Source organism: Aulonocara sp. 'chitande type north' Nkhata Bay, linkage group LG6 (genome assembly GCF_057382095.1).
Source record: "Aulonocara sp. 'chitande type north' Nkhata Bay isolate Kocher_YH1m ecotype deep benthic linkage group LG6, A_spYH_male_GT1.1, whole genome shotgun sequence".
Classification (NCBI taxonomy): domain Eukaryota; kingdom Metazoa; phylum Chordata; class Actinopteri; order Cichliformes; family Cichlidae; genus Aulonocara; species Aulonocara sp. 'chitande type north' Nkhata Bay.
The window spans coordinates 41,618,316-41,631,350 of NC_141349.1; the positions used below are offsets into that span (position 1 = coordinate 41,618,316).

The window sequence follows — 13,035 nt, forward strand, 5'->3', positions numbered from 1 at the left end:
CAACATTATCGTGCTAATAAATAGTAATGATTAAATAAACACTGCTTAGCTTAGGAGTAAATCTAAAAAGGTTTCTGCCTCACTTGACTATTTTTGTGCACTTTGGGAAACAGCCGCGTGTCTGTGTGTTGATACAGCTGCACACACTTGATATCTGGTTAATCATTAGCTACAGCATCAGAGACACAGGGAACAAAATGTGGCAGAGAAGGAGGTGCAGCCTTATCAGACTCACAGAGGAAGGGAGGAGGTGGAGGCTCGCGGTGTCTGGCTGAGTGTGCTGAGAGTGAGCGACCTGAGTGAGTAGCCCCCGTTAGTGCTCCCAGACCTCAGCAGCATTAAAGTTTAATGAGAATGCATTCTGCTTGGGCTGACCAGACTCTCTACATTGCTCTCCCTTCATCTCTGTCTGTGTTTGTGGTCAAATGAAGCCAAGGGAGTGTATCCTGAGCGGCCACACACACAGCAGGCTACGGGATCAGCACATAAACGACCTCCGCACGCTGACTTAAACAGCACGCCAAGCAACAGAGCCAACGTCTGCAAACATGCTACATCGCGAACAGCTGACCACACCTGTGAACTTGATGTTCCCCATATTTCCCTAGTGAGGAGCAACTTTGCGTGTTTAGGGCAACCGTGGTTCAGGGGTTGGGAAGCTCGTCTGTAACCGGAAGGTTGCCGGTTCGATCCCCCAGCTCTCTCTGTCCTGGTCGTTGTGTCCTTGGGCAAGACAATTTACCCTACCGCCTACTGTTGCTGGAGGTGCCGATGGCGCGATATGGCAGCCTCGCTTCTGTCAGTCTGCCCCAGGGCAGCTGTGGCTACAACTGTGGTTTGCCTGCACCAGTGTGTGAATGTGAGAGGCCGGTCTGTTCAAATGTTGTCAGCCATAAACTGGTCCGTGGCGCAAAAAAATGCTGGGGACTGCTGATCTAGTGCTTGGAAGGTTTGAATCCTAGCTGCTCCAGTCTGCAGGCCAAAGTATACTTTGAGCATGCTAAAACCCAGGATGTCAACATGGTTATTTCTCCTTTAACACAGGAGTCTAAGGGGATTGCCTCACTTTCGTATCTAGCTTTAAGCAGCTACATGTGGAACTGTATGTTTTACCATTTTGCCTGGACACTTTGCTTCAACGTAGAATGGATAACATCATGGGAGTTTTACAGGCCATGGTTAATGCTGCTGCTTAAGTTGGTTAAGTCCAGGAGTTGTGCAGATGTGTATTTTTTTCCATTTGTGGCTTATTGTGTGTGGAGGTTGGGGAGAGCAGGATGAATAGAAGAAAATAACAAAGGAGGTGGCGTGCAACGGAGAGGAGACTGCTGGGATACAGTGAGGGGATTAGAGGTCGCCTGTAATTACTCCACAACTACTCCCCCAACTAGAGCTATGGCTTACACATCAACCAGCAGGCTGAGTGAGGTCAGAGGCTTTGTGATTTACATATGTGTGCGTGGCTCAGTATTCAACAATCAGGAGGACAACACAAAGTGAACTGCATATAGACAGCGATGTGGAAGAGACCACTGTGATCGCTTTCAGAGCGGAATCCCATACAGCACAAACGAGATGAGACAGTGAGGTATAGGAGGAAAAGAAATAAAGGAAATGGAGGAAGATGGATGTTAGAGGGATATAAATGGAAAAGAGAAAATATAAATGCATGTAGAGGAGGAAAGAGAGACGCTCAGGAGTCCATGCCAAAAAAGCACTCTCCTCCATAAATATGGCTAAAACACTCACAACATCAATAAAAGAGCTATCAACATCTAAGCACTATCTCTGGGAGGGGCTGCTGTAGTTTGATCCTGAAGGCTGAAGCCAGGCTGAAGCTGTGTAGCAGGAGGCCTGTGTAATTATGGCGCAGTAAGAACAGCAACGTGCTAGTTACACAAGACTGAACCTCCAGCGAACAATACAACATCAGGTCTGTTCTTTTACCCTCTTCACACCCATCAGTGACAGGGCAGTGCTGCTTCTTCAGTGCAGAGCTGTTAGGGCACTTCAGAAGAAGAAGATAAACACGGTTGTGCTTATTGGTTGAAGCAGCGGTGCCCAACCTTTTTTGCGCCACGGACCGGTTTAATGTCCGACAATATTTTTGTCGGACTGGCCTTTAAGGTCGTGGATAAAACTAACAAAACAAAAAATATACAACAACATACAACAAATAATGATACAACCAAGGAAAAAAAACTGTGGTATTTTGAAAATAATAAACGCAACAGGATGATTCACTAACTGCCGAGCGTCCATTTTTCATAATTTATCCTAAAACTAATTCAATACTAGGTGTCAAATTTAACACTGAAGGAAAAATTCTTGTATATTTAACATTTCTGAATCTTACCTTGTAGTTGTTCTGAGGGAACATGTACATGTGTGTGTGTATATATATATATATATATACACACACATATGTATATATATATATATATATATATACATATGTGTGTGTGTGTGTGTGTGTGTGTGTGTGTGTGTGTGTGTGTGTATGTATATATATATATGTGTGTGTGTGTATGTATATATATGTGTGTGTATGTATATATATATATATATATATATATATATATATATATATTTACTAGGGGTGCAACGATACTCGTATCGATATTGAACCGTTCGATACAGTGCTTTCGGTTCGGTACGCATATGTATCGAACAATACAAAATTAATTTTATCAACTTTCCCTCTGACGATGCTGTCTGTGTTGAGAGCTCAGTGGATCTACGTTCGACTACTCCGCCTAGGCTGCACTGTAGAGCGCAGATCCACTGAGCGCAGTGCAAGCTAGCAAGACAGAAGCTAAGCTCCTTGGAACATGGCAATTTGAACCTCCCCCACCCTCGTTCAGATCTGGCCTTTGGAACTATTTTGGTCTTAATGTGACGTATGACCCTGAAGGTAAGCCCGTCATGGACTAAAGTAAAACAGTATGTCGGATGTGCCACGCAATGCTCAATTGCATTGGTGGGAACTAGTGTGTTAGCGCAGTTTGCTCTTAAGTTGTTGACGCCGTCCAGCCCCTCGTTAACGGAGATTTGCCGTGTTGTGGCGTTACGTCATATCAGATTAACGCTGACAGCACTAGTGGGAACGCAACGAATATGACTGCACATTTACTCCGACATCATCCTAGTGCAAAGACAAGTGGAAGCAGACAAAAACAACAAGCACGCATGCTACAAACTTTACCCGAGTCATTTAGACAGCCGTTAGCACAGGATTCTCCTTATGGGGACCTGATATGTTTAATATGCTGCTGAGAATATACCCCAGAAGAAGCGTATAGTATAGCTTTTATTTTGGAAAGAGCCATTTCTCTGTAATAAACTCTCTTTTCCAAAGATGAGTGATTTCTCGATCAGGTAGTTTTTTACTACTTTGTTGTTTCAGCAACATTAAATTTAAAAACTGTACTTTTGAGTTAAAATATCTATTTATAATTTTAATAAATGACATTAAAAAAGCATGAACATTTTTTTGTATCGAAAAAATATCGAACCGTGACACCAAAGTATCGAATCAAACCGAACCGTGAATTTTGTGTATCGTTGCATCCCTAATAAATATATATATATATATTTGGGACTGAAAGGATTGGTGTGGTGAAAAATGAAAGGTTCTCTCCACCCTGAAACTGAGTTTCCCTTTACAGAAGCCAGATTTTGTTTTTTGAACTGCAGCTCTTAAATTGTGTACTAACCCAGCAGGTTGGTGTAAATATAACAGCCTGAGAGGATGTGACTGTATGCATGAAAGCTGGGAATCAAACTCCATCAAGCCAGGCAGGATCAACCAGACTGCTTAAGAAATGTCTGCCCTATAGAGGTACACAGCAGCCATCTGGGTGTTTTTTTCTGCTATGACGTTTGTACTATTTTATAGCCTTTTGAGAGTTGATGGAGGCAAGTATGTAAAAGTCGTCATAGAGAACATCATGGCAGGCAAACAAGAAAGCAAAGAAGATGTTTGCATTGGGTTAGCAGCCATCTCTTGCTCTTCTCTTTTGGTTCTTTACTTTTTTTTAGGTTATTTCTAACACATTTTCTATCGGTTATTTCAAGTCAGTAGTAGCAGTAGTAGTAGTATTTGTAAGCAGAGTCTTCTTGCTTTTATAGATTGCAGTTGCCTGAGAGGATCTGTCTATTCTTTTTCTGTCTCCCCCCTCTTCTTCCTCCCCTTCCTCTTTCCATCATCCTGTCTCCATCCTCTTTCCATCATCTACTCCTCAAGTGGTATTTATAGAGTGGCTCCGGATGCATCAGCTTCTCTCCTTCGCTGGTCTCTGGCCCACGCTTGTTTCTGTCTTGGCTCTTTTTGTTCATCCTTTGCTTTTTCACTTGTTCTCTCTCCCCCTCCTCCTCCTCCTCCTCCTCCCTGTAGACAGTTTGTCGATCCATGTCTTTCTGAGATGGGATTCTGTGTGTTACACACTCCTCACCTTTTCTTCCTGCCATCCTGTTTCTTTTCTTTTTATCTCACAGTCTCTTCTCCCTTTCTGGGTCTGCTTGCTTTCATTTACCTCCTCTGATTACTCTGTCGCCATCCCCGAGCTCCCTCCTCTCTTTGCTTCCTCACAGCATGTGTCAACATGTCTGTTGTCTTCCCTGGTCTCCAGCTCCAGCAGCAGAAGAAACATTTTTCGCTTCAACGCCCTCTGTTGTGCTTGGATTATTGATCCAGTGAACTAAAAAAACTGCCATATCTCTGAAAAGTCCCAGTCAGTGTTCAATCCTGTCTGCTTCTTCTGTTGTCCACCTTAGGAATAAGAAAATAAGAAGCCTTCGATAGCTATTGATATTTGAATCGCAGTCGATTGGGGAGTGGTGTCTTTTTCAAAGTCCTTCCAAATGCAAGAATGCAAGCGCCATCTTTCCTGTATCTATGCATCTATCTAAAACAGGGGTGGGCAATCTCAGTCCACGAGGGCCGGTGTCCCTGCAGGTTTTAGATGTGTCCTCGAACCAACACAGCTGATTTAAATGGCTAAATTAGCTCCTCAACATGTCCTGAAGTTCTCCAGAGGCCTGGTAACGAACTAATCATGTGATTCAGGTGTGTTGACCCAAGGTGAGATCTAAAACCTGCAGGGACACCGGCCCTCGTGGACTGAGATTGCCCACCCCTGATCTAAAACAATGGCAAGACAATCATAACTTTAATCTATTGCATGCTTAGAATATAAGTAAATTAATAAAACAAAAATAAACAGAAACACTTCCAAGGATGGGCACCGTTGCACTTTGGGTAGAACCATAGATAGTAAAAAGCATGGATGTAGCTTCCCATTATGAAGCCTTGAGACGAGTGTTTTTGCCATCACTGTGTTGCTGTTTTGAACTCATATATTACAGTTGAGCAGTGGATGACTCTCATTGTCTAACGACTTATCAATCACAAATCTTTAGCTGGCCCATCATGGATGATCCTCTTTTCTACAACTTAGGTTGACTAAAATGTATAAATAGACTTAATGTTTTATTCAATATGAACTGAAACACGTGATTGAGTCCATATACTCATGTTGTTTTACAGAGGCTGTTTCAGGGCTGTTTTGTCACGGCCCTGAATTGTATAAGAGAAAGAGGATGGTGGAAGTTTCATAACATCACAGCATCATTAATGGATCAGCTGACTGCTGATGACCTGTTGAAGTGTTTAATCAATATGGACACATTTGCTTTTCATCACTGTATCAGGTTTGTCTGATAATCTCAGACGAATATGAACTTAAAATTGATCTTTGCGTGAATTAGATTCAGCATACAGCAAGCAATGTAATATTCTCCAAGTTTGAACTCTACTTGCATCCAAATAACTTTTGTATGTCTGAATTATTTAAGGTGCTATCAATGATCTGGAAGCTAACTAGCACTACCAGCTTACTGCTAGCTTTCATATGTAGTAGGTGAGGGTTTGTAGGATTTTGTCATGTATGTACGTGGTACCTTTAAAAGTTACTTCTAAAGATGTACTAGAAAACCAGAATTCTTAGAAAAGAACAATTCACAGGATTTAGCTTTAGCTTAGCAGCAGTCTTTATGCTGGCTGGTAAAATCCAGGGTATTGAGAACTACACCATGGGTCATGAAAGGGGCGGGGGAAAATAAAACCAAACGCTTTACTGAGAGTTGAAGCACACACGGCCTTCTTTCCAGTTTCTTGAACGTCCTCCTGCAGAGAGTCTTCTGCAAGGCGTCACTGGAAATCAGCTGATGGGACAGAAATAGAACTGCCCTACACACACAAACACACGCCAACAGACACATACGCACAAAACAGAGCTTTCCCCTCCCCATCCTTGGGCCATGTATTCATAGCGGCGCTAATTAACAACTCAACACCAGTGACTGGTGAGGAGAGCAGAGACAGAGGAGGGAGAGATGCAGAGGGAACAAGAGGAGGAGGAGGAAGAGGAGGGAGGGAGTTCTTGGACTTGCTGAATAGTTTATGCGAGGCCTGAGGCGAAGGCTAACCCGTGCATGTGTATACGTGGGGTTTCTGTCTGTGTCATTGTTTATATTTGTGCATGTGTGCTCATTTGCACACACGTGTTTTGACAAGGCCACGGCTAACCCGCATCTGGCTCTCTGTCCCTGCCGGCCCCCCGGTGATCACCGAGGGAGACGAGGCAGCCACAGATCAGCTGGTTCACACCACTGTGGCCCCTGTGGTCACTGTCTGCCACGGCCACATGCTACCAGCATGTAAAGGTGACTTTTTTCCATAATGTAATAATTTCATCACCGTATGAAGGCAATGTCATCTCGTAAAACTTTGGTCCTGATCAGACGCATTGTCTCTCTGCACTGAGTGGCTATAAATAGGGCAGCTATGAAAGTGATCCTATTTATAGTCTTAGTGTTGTGGAGTTAGAGAGACCCTGCTGGCAGACACTGAGACATGTGAGATGGGAGATTCTCCATGTAGTTAAAAAAGATTTCCCATGTTTTATATAAGAAATTGATCTTATTCTTTAAGTGATCTGTTCCAGAGGTATACAGCTTCTCACTTCCGAGAGCATCAGTCCAATTATCAGTGGGAGGCCTCACTTCCATTTCATTGCTTTTGGCGGTGTCTAGTAGGATTTCTGTGATTCTAATAGAATGACTGTGTGCGTGATTAGATTGTGAGAGGTTGCCTAAAAGGCCTTGATGACTCTTAGGCTTCAAAAGTTCTCTTATTTTCACGGGGAGTCTGCAACCGTCTGGCTAGCTACTGCTTCTAGAAATCCCATAAAGTTTGCTGAGAGGAGAAGTTCCACATTTAGCTTTTGATGGATGTTGAATGGCGCTTCCAGATTAACCTACAGTGTCTCACATGACAGGTTTCTTTATGCATTCTGATTGGTGGAGGAGTTGTGAAGCATGTACCAGTTCTCTTCAGGAGATTGAGTCATGGTGAAGGATTTTTCTGAAGGTGATCATTTAGAGATGCTTGTCCTTTGTCTTTGACATGTGTTGAGACCCAGAGCTACTTCAGGTGGTAAACCTATCAATTTTGCAGGCAAAGGTATAGCTAAACTCTTATTTCGAATGTTTTTAGCAGATGGTTTTAGTTGTGTTTTACGGTGACCACTGATAAGAATGTTGCCTGGCCTTGTATGGTTATCAGACAAAAGTATCCTGTGAGAAAGACTAACTTTCTTTATCATTGTTAACAGTTTTTAGTTGCTTGTTTGTCACTTCCCTTTCACATCCCATTGGAGGTGATGCATAGCTGCAGTTCTTAGTACTACTGACACCTGGCCTGTTACAACTGTGGTTTTTCAGGCTTCGGTTACAGCTGGGACATTCATGGAGAGTTTCACCCTTTTTGGAGATGAATGGGTTGAAATGAATATAACTTATACACTGCTTAAAAATGTAGTGTATACAATACACAGTATCTGTTGGTCTTTAGGGATATCGGCCTGTCAAGCCATGATGTATCAATGTGTGAATCAATTGCACCCTGCTTTTGTTGCAAATGAAAGCGACAACAGGTGCACCAAACAGGCAACATTGAGACACCCCCAAAACAAGGGGATGGTTTTGCAGAAGGTGACCATTGCTCTCTTTATTCCTTCTGACGGATTTTTCTCGAGCGATGATTTCGAGAGCTCCTGTAATTTTTCTGAGGTGGTGTTGCAACATTATTTGTTAAATGCTAAGAAATGTGACCAGCAGTTGGTACTGTTGAAGAGTTCTTATTGAGTCATGGAGCTTTTTTCTCAGTAGCCATGATTTGTCTTATTAGGTGAAAACGTATGTCCTTCATCGAGCCGCACTGTGCTTGTGTCCAAGCAGTCTTGTATTTTTAATATTCGCTCTCCCTTTTACCTCTGCTTTGGTCTCAGTAGCATTTCTCTTAACAGCTAAGATCAAAGTTAACCCTATAATCGTGTAGTTCTAGTGATAACCACATGACTTAATATCTAACCTTTCTGAAACAGCAGCAGAACACACGGAGTCAAAAACAAAGCTAAAAAGAAGCCAAAAAGAAGTGGTATTGAGACTGGTTCTCTTCTGGTTGATGGTCATTTGGGCCAAAGCTGGACTCACCTACTGCAATGGTAAGTGTTGTGCGGACCAAAGGTAAGCTAAGTCAAGATAGCCACACTTACCGTGAGTCAAGACCAACAATCAAAGCTCAAATTTATCATCGTTTTCTCACAAAAAAAAGTGTGATATCCCAGAACAACAGTGTGTGATCTTTATTAATATATTGGTTATTGAAAGAGAGTTTGGGTAACTGAAGTTAAGTGTGCAATGATGTCCTACATTCAGCAGCTGTTAAAGTTGGTGCAGCAGAGAAATTTAGGAAGAATCCAAATATTACAAATCATTTTTGTTACCAGTGGAAAAGTGACTCTGAAAGCTCCTCTGAAATACTTTGGTTCTCCTTCACAACCTGTGTTCCCAGCCATGGTGGCTGACCCCCGGGGACGCAGCAGGCACAGGCATGTAATCAATGAACACACAGCAGAGTGAACACAAAGAGCATGTCCTCACCTGAGAGGACGTCTCTTCCTGTGTCTTTCCGTAGTGATTATGTTTTTATCGGTGTGGTTAGGGTGACTCATGTATCTGAAGCTAAGTCAAGGTTAAGCTTATGCATTGGTGGAAAGTGTGTGAGTCAGGGGAGATGGATCTGGCAACACACACTCACGAACACAGACTGTATATAAAAGATGTCACTATGATGTCACCCATTGGTTAGCGTAGTTCCAAGCCGAGAGTTTTCAGCATCATCCAGTGTGGCTGTTTTTGTTTATTGAGACAAAGAGATGGATCCGACCTTGACCCCAGGCAGCACGTTCTCACTCCCGAGGTGTAATATTTTAAGCTAGGTGACAAATCGTCAACATGTTACGCTTCCGGGCACCCAGCACGTTCCTAAATGACCAGATCGGAAAAATGAGGGAACATGAGAACCATTTGGAATCAATCCACACATGTTTGTTCATTTTCCTCAAATTGCTTTGGAAAACACTATTTCATGTCATTAAAGTGCTGGTTAAGGTTAGGGCTGGAATACATGGCTGGAATGTGTTTTACCGCGGGAGGTCACAGAGATGGGATGTCCCTAACATAGTCATCTCAGGCACAAAGAAGCGCCACCCACCTTCTGCTCAAACCTTCTGTTTGTAAGAGGCAGCCAATCAGAAAACATCTGGATTGAAATGAAGGGGAACTTCAACAGCTTGTTCAACCAGATAAACCAAGCCCGAATATAAAATACATAAAGATTATTTCCTATATAAATCATGCAAAGCTACTTTAATAGAGTCTAAAGGTAAATATATGGAGCTGAGCAGAGTAGGTCCCCATTCATTAATTCAGATTAAAATCCACAATAGTTGCAGTTTGTTAGCTAATAGTAGCACGTGCAATCAGAAAACGGTCACTGATGTGGATAAACTTGGAGACAAGGGGGACGAGAGCCTCCTCAGCTGAGCTCATGATTTAGGCTGAGAGCACAGATTTATTTATATATCATGAGCCGCGTCGTGCATCTTTAACGGTGCACGTCTGCTGAATGTGTGGAAACGATAGAAAAAGGCTGATGAAACTGTATCTCTAAGAACAGAACAGCTGGTGCACCGACACCCGCTGACACCCAGCGCTTGATGCTGCTGCGTTACCATGACAACCTGCTGCGTACCCTCTGTTTCTGACAGCTGTTCCCATTGCGCCCATGCTTTGCTCAGCCCCTGGACTCACGTCGGCAGGATGGATAGCTTCTTGGGGTCAGGGGTCATGTTTATGACGTTGCTGCCGTGGAATCGTCATGTTGGTTTTTCATCTGAAATACAGCTTAGGGTTTAATTTTGGAAAATGTCCATTCAACCATAAATTAAAGCTTAAATTGAAGCATTTTTAAGTAAAATACATGAGCATATGAGTATTTTTGCAGACATGCGCAGACACTTTCTATTGGAAGCATGTGATGTTTGTATCCGTCCTCCTCTCATTATCTATTGAACCTTCAAGGCTTCATCCTGTTTTCCTCAGTCACACACAGCCAATAATGGTGATGGATTAAGAGCTCAGGATCATTGTCATCATGCACTCTGAGAAAATAAAGTAACTTATTAAGAGCTGAGCCCTTAACTTAGAGGCTAATTTTATATTCTTTTATAGGATTTATAATTTCAGATTAAACATAACATACCTAAATGATTATCTAACGAATAATTTAACCAATTGATTTGTCATCTAACCTCAACATTAATGAATAAAAGCAGTTTTCATTCAGCCCTCCTGTGCCTGTTTCAGCCATTTCTCGTGTGAGCTGATTGGCCGAGATGTGTCCCAGACCGCCGGACTCCTCCCCGCTCCAACTGTGCATGGTGGCAGTCTGCTGCAGCAGCACTGTGAGCCACAGACAAGCAGAAAGTCTTCAGTGAAGAAAATCACGGCCGCGGCTTTGACAGTTTCTATTCGACATTCTGTTTTTCTTTATTTGAGGACGACTAGAAATTTTTCTGAAATTGTTTACCATTTCATCCGGATATAGTGCCTTTTACTTAAGACTGACACAGACCTTTTTAGAGAAAGAAGAATCGTGTTGAGGCACAGCAACATTCTTGGACTTTGATTGGGTCATGCTGGAGGATAGTTATCTCTTTGATTATTTGTACCATGAAAAGCTGTTGACAACAGATCAGGTGTTATGTTTTCAACCCGTTTCCTGCCCAGCAGCTGACATACAGAAAGCGATGTCTGCTTACAATAGACCCAGGTAACCAGTCTACACTAAGTGTATTTGAAGGTCTTTTAAATGTATTTATTATTAAGTTACCTCGAGATCTGGGTGCTTGTGATGGGTGCTGTTTCTAAGCTCACAGCTCTGTTACCTCAGCACTGTTTCCCACACATACTTTGGTTACAGTTGAAGTTTTGTACCACAGGATAAGAAGTTGTCTGGAGACCCAGCTGAATGATATCGAAACCACCACAACAGCAGTTTGCCCTGTGACCCAGCCAATGGGAAAACAGAAGATGAGCAGGGGCGGGGCTTGCTGGTTAGCATGGACTAAACTGTCAGATTATTGAAATTATTGATGTTTTTCTCTTAAAGTTGTGGCTGAGTGGGCTGTCCAAGTAATGCCTGTGTGGAAAACACAAATCAGTGTGGAGCGCTCAGCGCCCTGATGACCAGCAGGTTTTCCACTTATCCCGCTTTATTTGTGGGTTTCATTCATTTGTCATTTTCAACTTTGTCAAGTGTGCAGAAGTGTGAATTTCACAGTTTTTGACAAATAGCTCAGCTAAAACGTCGGTGTGTTGCGAGAGCCCTGAATAAAGTTTGTTTGGTTACACAAATTGGCTGCAAATGTGTGAATGAAGCCATCTCCTTCCTGTCTTAAATCTCTTACTAAGCGAGGTAATTAAAGTCCCTGTCTGGGTCCCATATATGCGAGCCATGCTATGCTAATTCAGTATTCCTTTGACACTTCTGTGGAGACAACATTGTGGGTGTTTTCACATGGCCTGATTTGCAATTCACACTCGGGTTATTTCCATCACTGGCATCCTGGGAAGCAGGGAGGGAGGAAGTCTGTGAGCCACAGAGCGCAAAACTGAGCTGAAGTTTCACTTAATTGGGTGTATGATTTTTTTTTTTTCTTAAAGGGACCTTTCAAGTGGAGCTCTAATTGCCACTTATTTTCCTTTAACTGAAACATCACTTTCTTTTTCTGAACGATTTATTTATTCTAAGAATTATTCAGTTATTCAGACATCCTTCAACATCTTCTGGTTTGGTGTATGGATAATTAGACATCGAGATCTCTGTGAAGAGAGCTGGTGAGTTAAGAAGTTTAACAAACTAAAGTTCATGATGTACCACTAATGGGCAATCTTCCACTTCTGTCTTCTCTCCTTTCAGAACACTGCACAAGCAGTTTGAGAGCTACAAACAGGAAGTGCGTCGCATCGGGGCCGAGACGCGGCGCCAGCAGACCCAGCAGAAGGACGACGCGCCCACCTGCGGCATCTGCCGCAAGACTAAGTTTGCAGATGGCTGCGGCCACCTCTGCTCCTACTGCCAGATCAAATTCTGCGCTCGCTGTGGAGGGCGGGTCTCTCTGCGCTCCAATAATGTGAGAAGCCTCTGAATGTTTTCCTTCGTCCTCTCGTACTCACCTCATTCCTGCTGTATACGATACACGATCGCTCCTTCTGCTTCTGTGTGTTTGTCACGTCTGCTTTTTTTGTTTCCTTGTCACACTTTGGTGAGAACAAAGTGTATTGGAAGAATGGCTTGGCACGAGACATAGGTGCCAAGCCAATCTTCCAAAACAGGAGCCGATGGGAATATTAGGTTTGCAAGTATTGAGTGAAACCAACAGTAAAGCAAAATGTTGGGCACAATCACACTAAATTCTAGGCTAAAGTATAAATTTTTAAGATAAAATTTAGTCTGTGTAGTCGTGCATGTCAGTACCAAAGATATAAAGATATATATATATCTTTGTGCCCTGGTTCTGGTGGTGCCACGTGAAGAGTCAACTGATAAACAGCTTGTCTGGGTAA

General features: G+C 42.8%; 1 protein-coding gene across 18 annotated transcripts in view; it reads left to right on the plus strand.

Annotated features, from left to right (window-relative positions):
• The window catches only part of rims1b (regulating synaptic membrane exocytosis 1b), a 92,895-nt gene that overhangs the window by 16,564 nt on the left and 63,296 nt on the right, over positions 1-13,035 (plus strand). For all 18 annotated transcript variants that reach the window (XM_086297032.1, XM_086297046.1, XM_086297043.1 and 15 more), the window contains exon 2: positions 12,389-12,602. In XM_086297032.1, the coding sequence (XP_086153158.1) occupies positions 12,389-12,602 (214 nt within the window). The remainder of the gene's footprint in view (positions 1-12,388; positions 12,603-13,035) is intronic.